Raw genomic sequence first — 21,995 nt, 5'->3', positions numbered from 1 at the left:
GTTTATTTTATAGGATATTAGTGTCGGGACTTATTCGCATAGTGTTTAACTTATTTGACTTTTTGTGTTATATCTTTTTATAATAGGTCAAGTTTCTGGGATATTTGAACTTTTTTACATATTAACCTTTTGATCTTCTTTCTAATCAAAATGGAAGGAACACAAAGTTCATCAGAAAATGCCGAACAGGTCGAAGATTTGATGTACAGGGTTGGCATAACTGTTGAATCGGATGATAGTGATTTTGATGTCGATTTTGATGAAGAGGAACAAGATCCCAGTGCATATGAAGCTGCACAAATTGATGAATCTGTACCGGCTGATGAATCTGTTCCAGTTTTCGAATGGGAAACCGATGATTTTGTCCCCAAAATAAATTCATTTGATAGCTCGAGGTCAGGAGCGGACATAGAAAATGTTGATAGCAGAGAATCGGAGTTTTTCAAACTGTTCATAACCAGCACGCTCATGGATTTCGTTGCCATTGAAACCAATAAACAATACCAATACGTCAAAAATCACTGCAATGAGTTGAGTTGGAGATTGAAACAATGGGTAGACGTAACAGTAGGAGAATTGTACCTCTTTTTGGCAATATGTCTTTTGATGGCCTGTAATTCGAGAAATAAAATACAAGATCACTGGTCTACAGATATTTTACTATTTTCTCCGATTTACTCAGATACGATGCCCCGCAATAGATTTCAAATCATTCTTCGCATGCTCCACTTTTGTGACAATACGCAACAAATAAGTGGGGACAAGATTTTCAAAATTAGATTCCTAGTGGACTATTTCAAAAAAAAGTTTACGGAGTGCATGTATCCTTACATGAATGTGTGCATCGATGAAAGTTTGCTACTTTTCAAAGGCAATTTGTCATTTCGCCAGTATATCCCATCAAAAGCAAGCCGTTTTGGCATTAAATTTTTTGTGATATGTGACTGTGCCACGGGATATGTACTGAATTTTATTGTGTACACTGTAAAAACCACCGAATATGTAACACACATGCACCTGGGTATTTCAGGAAGTGTAGTCTTGACTCTCATGGAACCATATTTGGACAGGGAACATACCCTGTACGTAGACAATTGGTATACCAACCCAATTTTGTTCCAAAAAACTACATGACCGGAAAACGAATGCTTGCGGCACTGTAAGGAGAAACCGAAAGGGATTGCCAAAGCATACGGAGAAATTGAAAAAAGGAGAAATGAAAGCATACCACACAGACACTATTTCGGCACAAATCTGGAAAGATAAAAGGGAAGTGTCCATGCTGACGACTCTTCATCCTGCCCAGCTCACCGACACAGGCAAAAGAACGTATCGGAATGAACCGATAATAAAACCGGAATGTGTCCAAGATTACAATAAAAATATGGGTGCAGTTGACAAATCAGACATGGTTTTGTCAAGTGTACACTCGACGCGCAAAACAATGAGGTGGTACAAAAAAATGTTCTTCCATCTAATCGACCTCTCACTGTTGAACAGCCACATACTGTTTTGCCAAAAAACTGGAAAACGTGTACCGTTGGCACAATTTCAATTAGAGGTCATTCGACAATTAATTAATGAATACAAACGTGTTGTGCCTTCCAAATCTTCAGTTAGGAAAAGACATTCAGAATTGCCATGGCGTCTCACAGAGAGGCATTTTATGGCAAAATCACCTCCAAGTGCAAAAAAAGTCAAAACAATGGCAAGATGTGTGGTGTGTTTATCCAGGAAACTTCGAAGAGAATCAAGGTATGAGTGCAAACAGTGCAAAGTGGCTCTCTGCGTTGAACCTTGTTTTGAGACATACCACACGGTAGAAGACTATTAATTTTTTTTTTGAATTCGTTATATTTTTATATGGTTTTAAGACTAAAGTAGCACATTGTAGAATTCTCATACATTATCACGTTCTCATCTTTACTGCGTAAGTGTTGTGACAACCCTGACGTTTTGTGAAACATTAAGTTTTATTTATTTGGATAAATGACGGCGTCAATGGACACATCGTGTATTAATTTGGTAAGTCTATATGATATAGTATTAATATAAAACCAAAAAAAGTATATTTACTAAGGTTTATTTTTTCAAAGAAAATCGCTGCCCTCCGTATATGGCCATACAAATACCTCTTGGCACAGAATAGGTTAATTAATTAGTGTCACTATATAGCCTTGACCTTGGCTAAAAATAGATCGAGTGACATTGAACTTGAACCCACACAGCTGGTTCTGATATTTCACACGGTGACCGTGAAAATTATATATAGTAATATTTATACTATCTGACGTCATCCCTATCACTGGGTGGCGATCACAAACTAAATAAAATAGTGTACTATATTGCAGTGTTACCAAAAATCATTAAGAACTCTTTACTTGACCACCCTCTCCGCCCCCTCAGTGAGCTAGCCAAAGGCAGGGGTTCTCAATCTGGTTGGAGAGGGCCGGTTCAGAATTTTAACCCCCCTGCGCTAATACCAGGACCGGGGTGTCGACAAAACAATACTACAAGGGCTGGCCGCACAACGATATCTAAGAATTAATTAATAATGACGTATACTTTGAGTTTTCCTAATTATGTAGAAATTTTGAAGTTAGCTTATTAACAGTAGGTATATTTAATGAAGGTAAAAATATGTATTCATAAGACACGTGCACTCAACTTACCCAAGGCAATTGTGGATACCTCCCCGGTCATCACTATAGATAGATAGGTTACAAATGAGTGTTTCACAAGCATAGTGAACCAAGTCCATTCTGGTTATTTTTGAGTAAGCTAGGTTCAAACATAAAATTTGAGTATTTATAATTCTGTAAGGCTATAATTGCAATTCTCAAGTGTTATTTTGAGTACATTTAAGTTATTATGTAAGGGAAATCATACCCTTCAAGAATAAGAAATACTCAAATATTGTGTTTGAACTTAGCTAACTCAAAAATAATCAGGAGTCTGTCTTTCTCATTTAATGTTTTCAAAAAAAACTTTACAATTAATATAATAAAAATAATTTAAACTTCTTTCAGGGTAATTATGAAGAGGCGGTAATCCCGGCTGGACAAGCGCTAGAGATTGATGAAACGAATTTGATCCCAGACGACAATCTTGCTGAGTTCAACCTTTTTATGGCCGAAACTTTCGATAAACAGGTACTAACACTTTATTGTCCATTGGTCCTAGATTGTCGTAAAATAAAATAAGAATATTAGGAAACTTTTTGGTTCTCAATTGTTCGAGTTAGGTTTCACTAGTTGCAGACATATATGAATGACATATATGAATGTCTTTGCAGTATTGTTGTGGTCTTCCTACAAAATTATTATCCACTTTTCATGTCTGTGTGAGAGTTTCACCTTAACTTCCTAATTTTTAAGGTCGAAGTCTTGGCCATTTTGCAATAAATTATTGTCGTCAAAGGTAAAATCGAAAAGACTCACATGTATCGCGTTCTATTTTGAGCCCTACTTGCAATCAGTGTGATCCTCGCAGCATATCAACTTCTTTATTTTATTCAATCCAACATGCGTGTTGATGAAATCCCCTAAAATGCGGAGTCTTGTATGCAGCGCTCTAAATGTAAAGCGTGTACAAATTAATGTAGTATTATACACTAGAGATTCTCAACTGGTTCGCGGAACCCTGAAATCTCTAAAAGTGAAAAACTACAATATTTTGAAATTTTAAGTAAGATTTTGCGTCATAGTTAATATTAATATAACGAAACTTTTACGAGGGAGGAACATTTTTGTAGCATCAAGGGATTGACACTATAAAATGCACGCTACTGATACAGTGTGTGCTTATTGTTCTTTATTTGTAAATCCCATTAGATTTTGACAACATGACAAAGTGTAGTGAGACTATATATCATGCATCCAAAGTTTAGGCAATAAATGGATAAGGTACTCTTTTATTATATATTTTAAGAAATCTGTTAGCTACTTACCTAATTATTAATATTAAGAGTGAGGTTTGCATGCATTCCTTCGGAGTGGCACATATAACAAAATTAAAAGAGTATAATATGAAGGGAGATTCTCGACTTATATAACTTTTCTGATCTAAATTCTGTGTTACATTTTGTTATGTAGAAACTCCAATTTAATTTTGTATAATCTTATTGAAGATTTTAATAGGATGCATTTGGAATCAAGTAAGACCTGCGTCGACGCACGTAAATTGCAGTGTCATGTGTCTGAGCATCAACACAGTCATGAGAGGCCGTATTACAATCATCACTCCAGACGGTACACATCCTGGGATAATTAACTGTCTGAATACGAAACAGCACATTAATCATCACTTTTTGATTGGAGTTTAGTGATAGTTAGAAAAGTCCTGCTTTCATAACATGTCTGTGTGAGAGTTTCACCTAAAAATGAAATAATAGTCGATACGAAGTTATTGTTTGTAATGTCATAGAGTGCCATGCAGAACCGAGCTTAGAAGTGTTAGTCCTTAAAATCAGCTTCACATTCTTCTTTTCAATACCCCCCTTTTACATTTTCCCTCCAATTAGGTTTTTTTTTCAGTCCCTTAAAAAACGTAAAATAGGGGTTATATTGTATATTTGCCATGATTTATGTATTTTATAATAGTTTAATATATTATTGTCTCAGGTCCATTCTTACTCATTTAATGAATTCAAAAAATTCTACAATTAATATAATTCAAATGTTTTAAACATCTTTTAGGGTAAATATGAAGAGGCAGTACAACACAAACAACTAGCGCTAAAGATCTACGAAGCTAAATTGGAAACAAACGATCCAAAACTCGCCGAGATCAACAATAGTTTGGGCTTTACTTACCATGAACAGGTACTAACACTTTATTCTCTATTGGTCCTAGATTGTCGTAAAATAAAATAAGAATATTAGGAATCATTGTTGTGATTTTCCTACAAAATTAATATCCACTTTTCATGTCTGTGTGAGAGTTTCACCTTAACTTCCTAAATTTTAAGGTCGAAGTCTTGGCCATTTTGCAATAAATTATTGTCGTCAAAGGTAAAATCGAAAAGACTCACATGTATCGCGTTCTATTTTGAGCCCTACTTGCAATCAGTGTGATCCTCGAAGCATATCAACTTCTTTATTTTATTCAATCCAACATGCGTGTTGATGAAATCCCCTAAAATGCGGAGTCTTGTATGCAGCGCTCTAAATGTAAAGCGTGTACAAATTAATGTAGTATTATACACTAGAGATTCTCAACTGGTTCGCGGAACCCTGAAATCTCTAAAAGTGAAAAACTACAATATTTTGAAATTTTAAGTAAGATTTTGCGTCATAGTTAATATTAATATAACGAAACTTTTACGAGGGAGGAACATTTTTGTAGCATCAAGGGATTGACACTATACAATGCACGCTATTGATACAGTGTGTGCTTATTGTTCTTTATTTGTAAATCCCATTAGATTTTGACAACATGACAAAGTGTACTGAGACGATATATCATGCATCCAAAGTTTAGGCAATAAATGGATAAGGTACTCTTTTATTATATATTTTTAGAAATCTGTTAGTTACTTGCCCCATAATTAATATCAAGAATACGGTTCGCATGCATTGCTTCGGAGTGGTACATTTAACAAAATTAAAAGAGTATAAAATGAAGGGAGATTCTCGACTTATATAACTTTTCTGATCTAAATTCTGTGTTACATTTTGTTATGTAGAAACTCCAATTTAATTTTGTATAATCTTATTGAAGATTTTAATAGGATGCATTTGGAATCAAGTAAGACCTGCGTCGACGCACGTAAATTGCAGTGTCATGTGTCTGAGCATCAACACAGTCATGAGAGGCCGTATTACAATCATCACTCCAGACGGTACACATCCTGGGATAATTAACTGTCTGAATACGAAACAGCACATTAATCATCACTTTTTGATTGGAGTTTAGTGATAGTTAGAAAAGTCCTGCTTTCATAACATGTCTGTGTGAGAGTTTCACCTAAAAATGAAATAATAGTCGATACGAAGTTATTGTTTGTAATGTCATAGAGTGCCATGCAGAACCGAGCTTAGAAGTGTTAGTCCTTAAAATCAGCATCCACATTCTTCTTTTCAATACCCCTTTTTTACATTTCCCCTCCAATTAGGTTTTTTTTTCAGTCCCTTAAAAAACGTAAAATAGGGGTTATACTGTATATTTTCCATGATTTATGTATTTTATAATAGTTTAATATATTATTGTCTCAAGTCCATTCTTACTCATTTAATGAATTCGAAAAATTCTACAATTAATATAATTCAAATGTTTTAAACATCTTTTAGGATAAATATGAAGAGGCAGTACAACACAAACAACTAGCGCTAAAGATCTACAAAGCTAAATTGTAAACAAACGATCCAAAACTCGCCGAGATCAACCATAGTCTAGGCGTTACTTACCATAAACAGGTACTAACAGTTTATTGTCTATTGGTCCTAGATTGTCGTAAAATAAAATAAGAATATTAGGAATCATTGTTGTGGTTTTCCTACAAAATTAATATCCACTTTTCATGTCTGTGTGAGAGTTTCACCTTAACTTCCTAAATTTTAAGGTCGAAGTCTTGGCCATTTTGTAATAAATTATTGTCGTCGAAGGTAAAATCGAAAAGACTATCACATGTATCGCGTTCTATTTAGAGCCCTACTTGCAATTGGTGTGATCCTCGAAGCATATCAACTTCTTTATTTTATTCAATCCGGCATGCATGCATGTTGATGAAATCCCCTAAAATGCGGAGTCTTGTATGCAGCGCTCGAAATGTAAAGCGTGTACAAATTAATGTAGTATTATACACTAGAGATTTTCAACTGGTTCGCGGAACCCTGAAATCTCTAAAAGTGAAAAACTACAATATTTTGAAATTTTAAGTAAGATTTTGCATCATAGTTAATATCAATATGACGAAATTTTTACGAGGGAGGAACATTTTTGTAGCATCAAGGGATCGACACTATAAAATACACGCTATTGATACAGTGTGTGCTTATTGGTCTTTATTTGTAAATCCCATTAGATTTTGACAACATGACAAAGTGTAGTGAGACGATATATCATGCATCCAAAGTTTAGGCAATAAATGGATAAGGTACTCTTTTATTATATATTTTTAGAAATCTGTTAGTTTGTTACCCCATAATTAATATCAAGAATACGGTTCGCATGCATTGCTTCGGAGTGGCACATTTAACAAAATTAAAAGAGTATAAAACGAAGGGAGTTTCTCGACTAATATAACTTTTCTGATCTACATTCTATGTTACATTTTGTTATGTAGAAACTCCAATTCAATTTTGTATAATCTTAGTGAAGATTTGAATAGGATGCATTTGGAATCAAGTAAGACCCGCGTCGATGCATGCAAATTGCAGTGTCATGTGTCTGAGGCTAAACACAAACATGAGAGGCCATGTTAAAATCATCACTCTGACAGTTCACATCCTGGCATAATTAACTGTCTGAATACGATACAGCACATTAATTTAATCATTTTATTATTAAGTCCGTTCTTTCTCATTTAATGTATTCAAATAATTCTACAATTAATATGATTCAAATGTGTTAAACATCTTTTAGGGTAAATATGAAGAGGCAGTACACCACATACGACTAGCGCTAAAGATCTACGAAGCTAAATTGGAAACAAACGATCCAAAACTCGCCGAGATCAACCATAGTTTGGGCGTTACTTACCTTGAACAGGTACTAACACTTTATTGTCTATTGGTCCTAGATTGTCGTAAAATAAAATAAGAATATTAGGAATCATTGTTGTGATTTTCCTACAAAATTAATATCCACTTTTCATGTCTGTGTGAGAATTTCACCTTAACTTCCTAAATTTTAAGGTCGAAGTCTTGGCCATTTTGCAAAGTAAGATTGTTTAGAGTTAAGTAGAATTTAAGAGTAACATAACGAAATTTTTACGGGGGAGGAACATTTTTGTAGCAACAAGGGATTGACACTATAAAATGCACGCTATTGATACAGTGTATGATACATTGCTATTGATACAGTGATAAATTTTAAGGTCGAAGTCTTGGCCATTTAGAAATAATTATTGTCGTCGAAGGTAAAATCGAAAAGACTATCACATGTATCGCATTCTATTTAGAGCCCTACTTGCAATTAGTGTGATCCTCGAAGCATATCAACTTCTTTATTTTATTCAATCCAACATGCATGTTGATGAAATCCCCTTAAATGCGGAGTCTTGTATGCAGCGCTCGAAATGTTAGCGTGTACAAATTAATGCAGCATACACTAGAGATTCTCAACTGGTTCGCGGCACCCTGAAATCTCTAAAAGTGAAAAACTACAATATTTTGAAATGTTAAGTAAGATTCTGCATCATTGTTAATATTAACATAACGAAAGTTTTACGGGGGAGGAACATTTTTGTAGCAACAAGGATTGACACTATAAAATGCACGCTATTGATACAGTGTGTGTTTATTGTTCTTTATTTGTAAATCCCATTAGATTTTGACAACATGGCAAAGTGCAGTAATACGATATATCATGCATCCAAAGTTTAGGGAATACATGGATAAGGTACTCTTTTAATATATATTTTTAGAAATCTGTTAGTTACTTACCTAATTTTTAATATTAAGGTGATATCTCTAGGTAAAGTTGTTATCGAAAAATAGCTAGAAAAGTTTATAGTTTATAAAAAATGAAATAATAGTCGATACGAAGTTATTGTTTGTAAAGTCATAAGAGTGCCATGCAGAACCAAGCTTAGAAGTGTTAGTCCTTAAAATCAGCTTCACATTCTTCTTTTCAATACCCCCCTTTTACATTTTCCCTCCAATTAGGTTTTTTTTTTCAGTCCCTTAAAAAACGTAAAATAGGGGTTATATTGTATATTTGCCATGATTAATTTATGTTTTTTATAATAGTTTAATATATTATTGTCTCAAGTCCATTCTTACTCATTTAATGAATTCAAAAAATTCTATAATTAATATAATTCAAATGTTTTAAACATCTTTTAGGGTAAATATGAAGAGGCAGTACAACACAAACAACTAGCGCTAAAGATCTACGAAGCTAAATTGGAAACAAACGATCCAAAACTCGCCGAGATCAACAATAGTTTGGGCTTTACTTACCATAAACAGGTACTAACACTTTATTCTCTATTGGTCCTAGATTGTCGTAAAATAAAATAAGAATATTAGGAATCATTGTTGTGATTTTCCTACAAAATTAATATCCACTTTTCATGTCTGTGTGAGAGTTTCACCTTAACTTCCTAAATTTTAATGTCGAAGTCTTAGCCATTTTGTAATAAATTATTGTCGTTGAAGGTAAAATCGAAAAGACTATCACATGTATCGCATTCTATTTAGAGCCCTACTTGCAATTAGTGTGATCCTCGAAGCATATCAACTTCTTTATTTTATTCAATCCGACATGCATGTTGATGAAATCCCCTAAAATGCGGAGTCTTGTATGCAGCGCTCGAAATGTAAAGCGTGTACAAATTAATGTAGTATTATACTCTAGAGATTCTCAACTGGTTCGCGGAACCCTGAAATCTCTAAAAGTGAAAAACTACAATATTTTGAAATTTCAAGTAAGATTTTGCGTCATAGTTAATATTAATATAACGAAATTTTTACGAGGGAGGAACATTTTTGTAGCATCAAGGGATTGACACTATAAAATGCACGCTATTGATACAGTGTGTGCTTATTGATCTTTATTTGTAAATCCCATTAGATTTTGACAACATGACAAAGTGTAGTGAGACGATATATCATGCATCCAAAGTTTAGGCAATAAATGGATAAGGTACTCTTTTATTATATATTTTTAGAAATCTGTTAGTTACTTATCCCATAATTAATATCAAGAATACGGTTCGCATGCATTGCTTCGGAGTGGTACATTTAACAAAATTAAAAGAGTATAAAATGAAGGGAGATTCTCGACTTATATAACTTTTCTGATCTAAATTCTATGTTACATTTTGTTATGTAGAAACTCCAATTTAATTTTGTATAATCTTATTGAAGATTTTAATAGGATGCATTTGAAATCAAGTAAGACCTGCGTCGACGCACGTAAATTACAGTGTCATGTGTCTGAGCATCAACACAGTCATGAGAGGCCGTATTACAATCATCACTCGAGACGGTACACATCCTGGGATAATTAACTGTCTGAATACGAAACAGCACATTAATCATCACTTTTTGATTGGAGTTTAGTGATAGGTTAGAATAGTCCTGCTTTCTTAACATGTCTGTGTGAGAGTTTCACCTAAAAATGAAATAATAGTCGATACGAAGTTATTGTTTGTAATGTCATAGAGTGCCATGCAGAACCGAGCTTAGAAGTGTTAGTCCTTAAAATCAGCATCCACATTCTTCTTTTCGATACCCCCTTTTACATTTCCCCTCCAATTAGGTTTTTTTTTTCAGTCCCTCAAAAAACGTAAAATAGGGGTTATATTGTATATTTGCCATGATTTATGTATTTTATAATAGTTTAATATATTATTGTCTCAAGTCCATTCTTACTCATTTAATGAAATCGAAAAATTCTACAATTAATATAATTCAAATGTTTTAAACATCTTTTAGGGTAAATATGAAGAGGCAGTACAACACAAACAACGAGCGTTAAAGATCTACGAAGCTAAGTTGGAAACACACGATCCAAAACTCGCCGAGATCAACCGTAGTTTGGGCTTTACTTACCATGAACAGGTACTAACACTTTATTGTCTATTGGTCCTAGATTGTCGTAAAATAAAATAAGAATATTAGGAATCATTGTTGTGATTTTCCTACAAAATTAATATCCACTTTTCATGTCTGTGTAAGAATTTCACCTTAACATCCTAAATTTTAAGGTCGAAGTCTTGGCCATTTTGCAATAAATTATTGTCGTCGAAGGTAAAATCTAAAAGACTACACATGTATCGCGTTCTATTTAGAGCCCTAATTGCAATTAGTGTGATCCTCGAAGCATATCAACTTCTTTATTTTAATCAATCCGACATGCATGTTGATGAAATCCCCTAAAATGCGGAGTCTTGTATGCAGCGCTCGAAATGTAAAGCGTGTACAAATTAATGTAGTATTATACTCTAGAGATTCTCAACTGGTTCGCGGAACCCTGAAATCTCTAAAAGTGAAAAACTACAATATTTTGAAATTTTAAGTAATATTTTGCGTCGTAGTTAATAATTAATATAACGAAATTTTTACGAAGCAGGAACATTATTGTAGCAACAAGGGATTGACACTATAAAATGCACGCTATTAATACAGTGTGTGCTTATTGTTCTTTATTTGTATATCCCATTAGATTTTGACAACATGGCAAAGTGTAGTAATACGATATATCATGCATCCAAAGTTTAGGCAATAAATGGATAAGGTACTCTTATAATATATATTTTTAGAAATCTGTTAGTTACTTACCTAATTATTAATATTAAGGTGATGTCTCTAGGTAAATTTGTTATCGAAAAATAGCTAGAAAAGTTTATAGTTTATAAAAAATGAAATAATAGTCGATACGAAGTTATTGTTTGTAATGTCATAAGAGTGCCATGCAGAACCAAGCTTAGAAGTGTTAGTCCTTAAAATCAGCATCCACATTCCTTTTTTCAATACCCCTCTTTTACATTTTCCCTCCAATTAGGTTTTTTTTTCCAGTCCCTTAAAAAACGTAAAATAGGGGTTATACTGTATATTTGCCATGATTTATGTATTTTACAATAGTTTAATATATTATTGTCTCAAGTCCATTCTTACTCATTTAATGAATTCAAAAAATTCTACAATTAATATAATTCAAATGTTTTAAACATCTTTTAGGGTAAATATGAAGAGGCAGTACAACACGAACAACTAGCGCTAAAGATCTACGAAGCTATATTGGAAACAAACGATCCGAAACTCGCCGAGATCAACAATAGTTTGGGCTTTACTTACCATGAACAGGTACTAACACTTTATTGTCTATTGGTCTAGATTGTCGTAAAATAAAATAAAAATATTAGGAATCATTGTTGTGGTTTTCCTACAAAATTAATATCCACTTTTCATGTCTGTGTGAGAGTTTCACCTTAACTTCCTAAATTTTAAGGTCGAAGTCTTGGCCATTTTGCAATAAATTATTGTCGTCGAAGGTAAAATCGAAAAGACTATCACATGTATCGCGTTCTATTTAGAGCCCTACTTGCAATTAGTGTGATCCTTGAAGCATATCAACATCTTTATTTTAATCAATCCGACATGCATGTTGATGAAATCCCCTTAAATGCGGAGTCTTGTATGCAGCGCTCGAAATGTAAGCGTGTACAAACTAATGCAGTATACACTAGAGATTCTCAACTGGTTCGCGGCACCCTGAAATCTCTAAAAGTGAAAAACTACAATATTTTGAAATTTTAAGTATGATTTTGCGTCATAGTTAATATTAATATAACGAAACTTTTACGAGGCAGGAACATTTTTGTAGCAACAAGGGATTGACACTATAAAATGCACGCTATTAATACAGTGTGTGCTTATTGTTCTTTATTTGTATATCCCATTAGATTTTGACAACATGGCAAAGTGTAGTAATACGATATATCATGCATCCAAAGTTTAGGCAATAAATGGATAAGGTACTCTTTTAATATATATTTTTAGAAATCTGTTAGTTACTTACCTAATTATTAATATTAAGGTGATGTCTCTAGGTAAAGTTGTTATCGAAAAATAGCTAGAAAAGTTTATAGTTTATAAAAAATGAAATAATAGTCGATACGAAGTTATTGTTTGTAATGTCATTAGAGTGCCATGCAGAACCAGGCTTAGAAGTGTTAGTCCTTAAAATCAGCATCCACATTCTTTTTTTCAAAACCCCTCTTTTACATTTTCCCTCCAATTAGGTTTTTTTTTTCAGTCCCTTTAAAAACGTAAAATAGGGGTAATACTGCATATTTGCCATGATTTATGTATTTTATAATAGTTTAATATATTATTGTCTCAAGTCCATTCTTACTCATTTAATGAATTCGAAAAATTCTACAATTAATATAATTCAAATGTTTTAAACATCTTTTAGGGTAAATATGAAGAGGCCGTACAACACAAACAACGAGCGTTAAAGATCTACGAAGCTAAGTTGGAAACAATCGATCCAAAACTCGCCGAGATCAATCGTAGTTTGGGCGTTACTTACCATGAACAGGTACTAACACTTTATTGTCTATTGGTCCTAGATTGTCGTAAAATAAAATAAGAATATTAGGAATCATTGTTGTCATTTCATTTTCATCATTTTCCTACAAAATTTATATCCACTTTTCATGTCTGTGTGAGAATTTCACCTTAACTTCCTAAATTTTAAGGTCGAAGTCTTGGCCATTTTGCAATAAATTATTGTCGTCGAAGGTAAAATCGAAAAGCCTATCACATGTATCGCATTATATTTAGAGCCCTACTTGCAATTAGTGTGATCCTCGAAGCATATCAACTTCTTCATTTTATTCAATTCAACATGCGTGTTGATGAAATCCCTTAAAATGCGGAGTCTTCGAGATTCTCAACAGGTTCGCGCGGAACCCTGAAATCTCTTAAAGTGAAAAACTACAATATTTTGAAATTTTAAGTAAGATTTTGCGTCATAGTTGATATTAATACAACGAAACTTTTACGAAGGAGGAACATTTTTGTAGCATCAAGATTGATACTATAAAATGCACGCTATTGATAGAGTGTGTGCCTATTGTTCTTTATTTGTAAATCCCATTAGATTTTGACAACATGGCAAAGTGTAGTAATACGATATATCATGCATCCAAAGTTTAGGCAATAAATGGATAAGGTACTCTTTTATTATATATTTTTAGAAATCTGTTAGTTACTTACCTCATAATTAATATCAAGAATACGGTTTGCATGCATTGCTTCGGAGTGGCACATTTAACAAAATTAAAAGAGTATAAAATGTAGGGAGATTCTCGACTTATATAACTTTTCTGATCTACATTCTGTGTTACATTTTGTTATGTAGAATTTCCAATTCAATTTTGTATAATCTTATTGAAGATTTTAATAGGATGAATTTGGAATCAAGTGAGACCAGCGTCGACGCACGTAAATTGCATTGTCATGTGTCTGACTGGTATTGCCCAAATTAGACCAAAACTATTATGGTTTCGTTTAGGCTGGGTTTAATTGATTTTTAAAAACTAACTAACACCATCTGTAAATTGTAGTCTTCGTTCAATAAAATCAAATAAATTTGACTAAAAAAGTTTAGTGTGCACTATTTATAGCGAATCTTAACAGCCTACCTCCACCCTTCGCCACTGATGTACGATACCCAAGCACGAATCAAATCGCGAAAATACCTTTTAATAAAATTCATCCGTTATCATATTATAGTTCTAGTTTTTTTGCGCATAGTAAATGGATATGAACGTCATTTTAGTTATTGATTGGTATATTTTTATATTATAATCAATGACATTTGACACAAATTTGGTTAGTTTGATTAGTTGCAAAAAATACCACCGGAGCGCGACCACCTATTTTGACCATAGATAATATACGTATATTTTGACCAATCCACGAGCATTTCACACATTTAGTTTAGTTGCAAAAAATACCACCGTAGCGCTACTATCTAATTTGTCCAATGCATGAACAAGGCAGAAAAATTACTGCGGAATTCATGCACTCACCAGATATTTTGTCTAATTCATGAATAAGGCAACGGGCTTGCATTTTTCATGATTTAGGCAAAATTTAGCCCATTTCATGTAATAGTCAATTTCGCATATTCGGCGTAACATATACATACCTTATAATCATTTTTGTAATTCTATTTTTTTATTATTTACATATTTTTTATAACTTACATTTTAAAATCTATTTAATTTTTATTTTTATATCAATAAAAACACATTTACAATTTAAGAGGAAAACTTTTTTTTTCATTATGTACATTCTTTACATTAGTGAGCATATATTTTGTGACTGGGAAGATATATTTTCAGGCCAAGTGGCAGTAATATACAGAAGGGCCATGCCGGTCACCGCGTATCGAAAAATACACTGCGCGCGTGCCCGCCGGCGCTGTAAAACAACTCTAAGGCAGGTCTTCTTTGCTGGTCAACGGTGACCCCCATGGCCCCCTTAACGTAATCCAATGCCGGTCACCGGTGACCCCCATGGCGATCAACGTGTTAACATGTCTGTGTGAGAGTTTCAAATAAAAATGCAATAATAGTCGATAGTTATTGTTTGTAATGTCATAGAGTGCCATGCAGAACCGAACTTAGAAGTGTTAGTCCTTAAAATCGGCATCCATATTCAGGTGGCGGCAACGTCAGAGATTGCGGTGATTTTTTTGTGTGTGCGCCTGATACATAATAATTTGTATGACGCAAGAACACTGGCGGGCGACAGGAATTCTCGGAGGTGCTGTGAGGTGTCCATAAATGGCCGATGAAGATATATTTGATGTCTTTTCAAACTATGGTCATTTTGTCAGAATTTTACATTTTCAATTTTGGTGAAATATTTGTAAAATTCAGTTATTTTCTCTATATTTGCCATGATTTATGTATTTTTTACTGTTTCATACATTGACTGCTGACCAGATATTTACTTTTTAATTACCAAATTTAAATATCATATTTATTAATATATTATCTAATGGCCAAGTACTCCAAACGCGCCAGGCGCGTGGTTAGCACTAAATGAGATATATTATTGTCTCAAGTTCCATTCTTTTTCATTTATTGTATTCAAAGAATTCTACAATTAATATAATACAAATATTTTATATATCTTTCAGTGTAAATATGAAATATCTCTTTTTAAGGTATCTGCTATTTATTTGGATGATCAGACTTGCCACCCTCAGATCAGATGAACAGTCGAATTCAACTATGCGGTCTTTCCATGCTTTATGAATAATAAATCCGACACCACTGGTGCGTCCACTTGTAGTTTCTTTATAGCAGAGCACATGTCCGCTGTGTAAGTTGATGATAGCTTCATCTTTACGTCGGACTTCACTGAGGCCAACGACATCCCAGTGGATTCCGCTGAGTTCTTGCTGAAGTTCCTCAAGTTTGGCGTTGATGGATAGTGTTCTGGCATTATACGTGGCTATGGACATCGGTAGGCAGCCGTTACCGTTGCTCCGAGGATTGCAGAGGAGCACTCTCTGCCTTCCTTTGCTGATTGCTGCCGTGATCAGTGTCAGGTTGGCTCCGGAGAGTAAGGGCCGAGATTTATTGTTGTTGGTTTTCATCAGGGGGTTTTCGGACATAGCACACCACGCTGTCCAGACGGGTTGGTGTGAGGTTTTATGTCTGGGTTTCCATCCCATAGCCAAAGGCCTCTCGTTTTTAGGCGCCAGAGATTCGCCTTTCACCCTTCTCTGTCAGCTATGGATTGACTGCGTTGTCTAGGACTGCACATCATAAACATTGCCCGGGTCACGCCGCGGGGAGGCCAGAAATGGGATTTGTCGGTTCGTGAATGGGTAGCAACTCAACATTTTATAGAAGTAAGCTTATAGGCATCAGCATACTTCATTGAGGCCAGAACTCGACCGTTTGTCACCCAATACGATATTATATGCTGCAGAAACAAGAGCAATTTCACTGTCCTACTATCAGTTTGAATTAATATAGCCATTGCTGAATGTTTTGGACTTGAACGAAATGAAATTCGGGATTTTTTTTTGTTTAAAAAACGTTTTCAAGGACTGAGTGGGATGGCAAACATTTACATAAGAAATAGGCCGTATCGGACGATTAGCAAGCCTACTCTTGGCCACTGTATCCTTTCTACTACTAAACAATGTCCGTCAACTTTGTCTGATATTATGTTGTTACCGCCTAAACCATGGCATCCTCAGAGGATCCAAGGCCATGAGGCCTGAATCATCATTGGGCGGATTCATGCAAACATGAGCAGATTGACTGCGAGACAAATTTCTAGCCCGAAAGCCTAAATGTATGAAAATTTATAGTTATCCTTTTGCAACTTCAACAAATGAAATCATTCTAGCCCTTAACATATGTAAAATCCTGCATTTTTTTTATACCTACATTAATTCTAGAAGCAAGCAAAGTAAAACCTAGCGTCATTATAAATTTTATACTTATTCAATTTTAAACATACAAGCAAGCTGTAATTTTAATGCAGCAATAATAATCCCAAGGCACAGCCCCTTTTCAAAGCATGTACCTAGAGAAGGTCTGGTTGAATATTTCTGTGGTTAGCAAAAATTCTCAGAAGTATGAGACCCAAGGTACCTACCTGCAAGCCAGGAATTGTGAGTTATTTGGCATGTATTATTATTACCTACTTTGCCAGCGCAACTCCTACACCCCCCCCCCCTTTCGGAGGTGACAATGTACTCAATTAATTATATTTTTTCAGGAAAATACCAACAATGATTCTGCGGATGAGACCGTGAATCTTCTTTTCGAGTCAGATGACCAACCACCACCAGATGGTGAAACGCCTGTGTATACTGAATTACAGCCATCCACTCCTACATCAGTTGTTCAGAAAGATGCTTTAGTTACAGTCAAATTAAATAAAGATTTCAGTAAATCTAGCAAGCAACCTTCCATCTCTCATGCAACAGCGATACACGATGATGGTGCTGGTCCGTCAAATATGGGTTCTACCGAATCGGGATTACCGGTTCATGGAATGAACACATACGATCGTGCTGGCCCATCGACCTCGATGTTGGATAGATCTACAGATGAAGAGGAGAATTTGTCGAAATAAATATCACGGAAAAGGAAGAAGATCGTACAAAAAACAACAGATAAACCGGAAGAAGAGGGCGGCGTAGTTGGAGAAGCCGGTATTAAAGTAAAAAAAAAGAATGTAAGAAATGAGAGAAAGAAATCAAAGAATACTGGTCAGGAATATACAAAAAGTAATGGAGATAAAGTGGCTTCTAAAAAAGTTCAAAAAATGTGGCAATGACTGTAGTTCAATTACCGAAGAAAGGAGAAAACTCATATTCGGACATTATTGGAAACTTCCAACAGAGCAGCAGCGTAAAGACTGGCTTGTATCTTTGAGTCAAAAGACAGCTATAAAACGAAAGCGAAATGCCTCTGACTCACAGAAGCGTAATGTTACTTATAAATACTTCATTAATGAAGGCGAAGGTAAGAGGTCGGTTTGTCTTCAGTTTTTGATCTCAACAATTGATGTTTCACACAAGTTCATTTACAACACAGTGAGCAACGCTGTCCTCGGAACCGCCAAAGAAAATTTACGTGGCAAATGTGAACCACCTAATAAAACAAAAGAATCCACAAAGATCAACGTGATTGATTTTATTAAACGTCTCCCAGCCGTACCATCTCACTATTGTCAAAAGGACTCTAGTCGAGTTTACCTTCCGCAGGAATTTAAAAGCTTGTCCAGCTTGTATCGAATTTACAAAACTCGATGTAGTAAACAAGGAGACGCTGTTGTAAGTGAAAGAGTGTTTCGAAATATGTTTAAAGAAAACTTTAACATTGCATTTCATGTTCCAAAAAAGGATAAATGCTTCAAATGTCTGAAATTTAAAAAATTGCGCGAAAGCAATCCAATACTTGAAGCAGAACACGAAACAGACAAAAGTCAATCATATGCTCGGATCAAAGCCCACCAGAATATTCATGAGATTGACCCCAGTACTTTGTGCGTAAGTTTCGATTTAGAAAAAGCACTTAATACCCCTCACGGAAATAACATGTTTTTCTACTATTGTCGTAAAGTTGCAGTATACAAGCTATGGTTTTATGAAAGTAGCACACGTGAGGTTTATTGTTTTTATTGGGATGAAGTGAACGGTAACCGTGGGGCTAACGAAATCGCAACCATATTAAATAAATACATCAATATCGTTGATGAACGAGGAACGGTAAAAAAATTATTGTTATACCGTGACTGCCGCCCTGGTCAAAACCGTAATTGGGTAGTTCTGGCAATGATTCATTCAACCCTTCAAACTTGCAAAAACATCGAGACTATTCAAATAATTTTTTTGCTGACGGGCCACACCTATATGCCAGTGGATTCGGTTCGTACAGCTATTGAGAAGATTGTTAAGAACCGCATCATTTATGCCCCCTCACAGTGGTATACCGTATTTACAACAGCGAGAAGACATCCAATGCCGTACAATGTTAAATTGATGACACACAGGGACTTTCTAAGGTGGGACATTGCAAGTGAAACATACTTCAAAGGGAGCCTTACGGGTAAAATTAGTAAAATACGGGTGGGTGGCCACATTTAAGACAAAGGATGACTCGAAAATTACCGTAAAATACTCATTTACTATGAATGAAGCAGAAGAATCTTTCTCTGTAGAAGTTCAAACGAAAACCAAAATTGCACTAGCTACTTGTTACAAAAGTTTGCTGCCTATATCACCGGCAAAGTATTACGACCTTAACAAACTTTGCAAAGACAAAGTCATACCCACCCACGCCTTTTCATCAGGAATATTTGAACATTCCAACTGCCACTACTGTAAAAGACACACTTCCAGATACAGACGTAGAAGAGGAATATTTGAACATTCCAACTGCCACTACTGTAAAAGACACACTTCCAGATACAGACGTAGAAGATAATGATTCAGAATAAGTGTTCCATTTTCTCAATATTGATAAGACTATAATGTGTATTTGTGTTACCTACCTACTTCGAAGTCTTGGTCATTTCGCTGTATGAATATAATTGGTTTGTACTATCTGTAATTAATTTCCAAATGAAAATGGTTCGTCGTAGGGCTAATCACCCAACACGGTAAAAAACCCTGATGACAAACACCAAAACAACTGCCTTGGACCCCGGACTCCCCATAAACCAATGACCCAAGCAAAGAATTAAGGACAAACGATTATATTATGTATATATATTATATGTGGCACATGGAACGTACGCACTATGTTGCAGCCGGGCAAGATGGAGGAGGTTGCAATTGAATTGGATAAGTACAAAATGGGCGTAACTGCATTGCAGGAAATAAGATGGGAGGGCGCAGGTTTCATAAATAAAAGAAACTATACTTTGTATTACAGTGGATCTGCAGGTACGCAGGGTTGCTATGGAACTGGGTTCCTAATCAGCTCTGATATCCGCAGGGCGGTACTAGGATTTGAGCCAATTATTGAGTGATTATGTAAACTTGAACTGAATGGTACACTTTTCAATATTACATTCATCAACGTTTATGCCCCAACCGACGATGCGACCGAGGAAATTAAGGATAGATTATATGAAGATCTGCAGAGAGCCTGCGAAAAAGTCTCCCCACACGATGCTCTAATTATCTTGGGAGACTTCAATGCAAAAATTGGAAAAGACGAAGCATTTAAGGAAGTAGCTGGGCAGCACAGTTTGCATGAAACGACAAGCGATAATGGTGAACGTCTATGATTCTTAGCAGCTGCAAATAATGTAATAATTAGTAGTACATGGTTTAAACATAAAAATATCCACAAAAAAACCTGGAAGTAATACATGCAACCAAATAGATTACATTCTTATATCGACAAGAAGAACGACAACAGTGGAGGATGTGTGCGTCTGCAGAGGAGCCGACTGCGATTCAGATCACTTCCTGGTGAGAGTAAAATTAAAACAAAAAATCTCCTTAATACTGAAAAAAGAAGAACTAAATGGAAAGCTGAAAAATTGAGGTATGAAGAAATTTTGGATAAATACCAGGAATCTATAGACACAAACTTAAAAATGACTTTAATAACCGATGATGTGAATGAGGACTGGGAAAATACAAAAAACTGTATTATCACGAGTGCCACAGAAATTCTGGAGGAAAATAAAGCGAAAATAGATGCAGGATGCTTTGATGATGATTGCAGGTAAGCACTGTTAGAAAAGAAAGAAAGAAGCAAAGAAGAAATGCCTACAAAGGGAAATGCGCCAAAATTACGAAACTTATAAAGAAAAGAGAAAAACTGCAACAAAGCTCTGTCGAGAGAAAAAGCGAATGATGATTCCCAGAAAAGGGAATTCCAAGCAAGACTTCGAAATCCTATTAACCCAGATTACACTCCTGTAAGGATAATGAAGGACAAATGCTGATCGAAAAGGAGGACATTATGGAAAGATAGAACAGCTATTTCACAACACTTTTAAATCAGACTTATAGTAATGATCACGAGGAAACGGAAGAAGTATTGCACCACACTGCTGAGGAATTGATTGATGAGCCTACTCTGCCTGAAGTAAAAAGAGCATTAAGAACGCTGAAAAACAATAAAGCACCTGGAACTGACAGGATAACAGCCGAGCTGATTAAGAGTGGTGGCCCAACACTGGAAGCAAATATCGACAAGATAATTCTCAATATTTGGGAAAAACAAATTTTACCTTAGATGGAAGATGGGTATAATCGTGCCTATTCTGACAAAGGGAGACAAAACAATGTGCGATAACTACAGAGGGATCACAATTCTAAATGCAGCTTATAACGTTTTCTCATCTGTACTGTATAGCCGGTTAATTATCTATGGTGAGGAAATCCTGGGAGAATACTAATGCTGCTTCCGACCAAATAGATCCACCATAGATCACATCCATCTCATGAGGCAAACTATGGAGAGAGCGCACGAATACAACCTGACACTCCACCACCTGTTTATTGATTTTAAGCAAGCTTTCGACAGCGTGAATAGGGATAAGATGCTGCAAAGCCTAAAAATACTCGAAATTCCCTAAAGGCTAATAAAGACTACACTGACGGATACTCTAGCAGTTATCAGTGTGCAAAATGAGCAAACTGAAGCCTTCGAAATCGAATCAGGTGTGAGACAAGGGGATGCGCTATCCACTATGGTATTTATGATGGTGAGCTTATATATATTATTTAGGCGAGTTTGTGTTTTTTTTTTTTTTTAATAATGTTATAAAAAAAGTAGGTACCATGTAAGAATATTATTAAATTAGTTAAGG

General features: G+C 35.1%; 1 protein-coding gene across 1 annotated transcript; it reads left to right on the top strand.

Annotated features, from left to right (window-relative positions):
* Nucleotides 1-150: 150 nt before the first annotated feature.
* LOC147073805 (uncharacterized) lies at nt 151-20,910 on the top strand. Its single transcript, XM_085944636.1, has 9 exons — nt 151-477; nt 3,030-3,152; nt 4,698-4,823; nt 7,585-7,710; nt 9,009-9,134; nt 10,605-10,730; nt 11,850-11,975; nt 13,090-13,215; nt 17,433-20,910. The coding sequence occupies exons 1-9, from the start codon at nt 151-153 to the stop codon at nt 17,790-17,792; spliced, it is 1,566 nt and encodes a 521-aa protein (XP_085800762.1). The 3' UTR covers nt 17,793-20,910.
* The last annotated feature ends 1,085 nt before the right edge of the window (nt 20,911-21,995 follow it).

Source organism: Rhyacophila brunnea, unplaced genomic scaffold (assembly GCF_057557595.1).
Source record: "Rhyacophila brunnea isolate RB1 unplaced genomic scaffold, BYU_Rbru_1.0 scaffold_17, whole genome shotgun sequence".
NCBI lineage: Eukaryota > Metazoa > Arthropoda > Insecta > Trichoptera > Rhyacophilidae > Rhyacophila > Rhyacophila brunnea.
Note: the sequence above shows the minus strand (reverse complement) of the source record. Positions and strands in the feature narration are given on the sequence as shown.

Excerpts from the sequence above, each read along its gene's own strand:
- LOC147073805 (XM_085944636.1), top strand. The coding sequence starts at position 151 with ATGGAAGGAACACAAAGTTCATCAGAAAATGCCGAACAGGTCGAAGAT. Across the intron at positions 10,731-11,849 it reads GCTTTACTTACCATGAACAG|GGTAAATATGAAGAGGCAGT; the intron begins GTACTAACACTT and ends AACATCTTTTAG. Across the intron at positions 13,216-17,432 it reads GCGTTACTTACCATGAACAG|GAAAATACCAACAATGATTC; the intron begins GTACTAACACTT and ends ATATTTTTTCAG.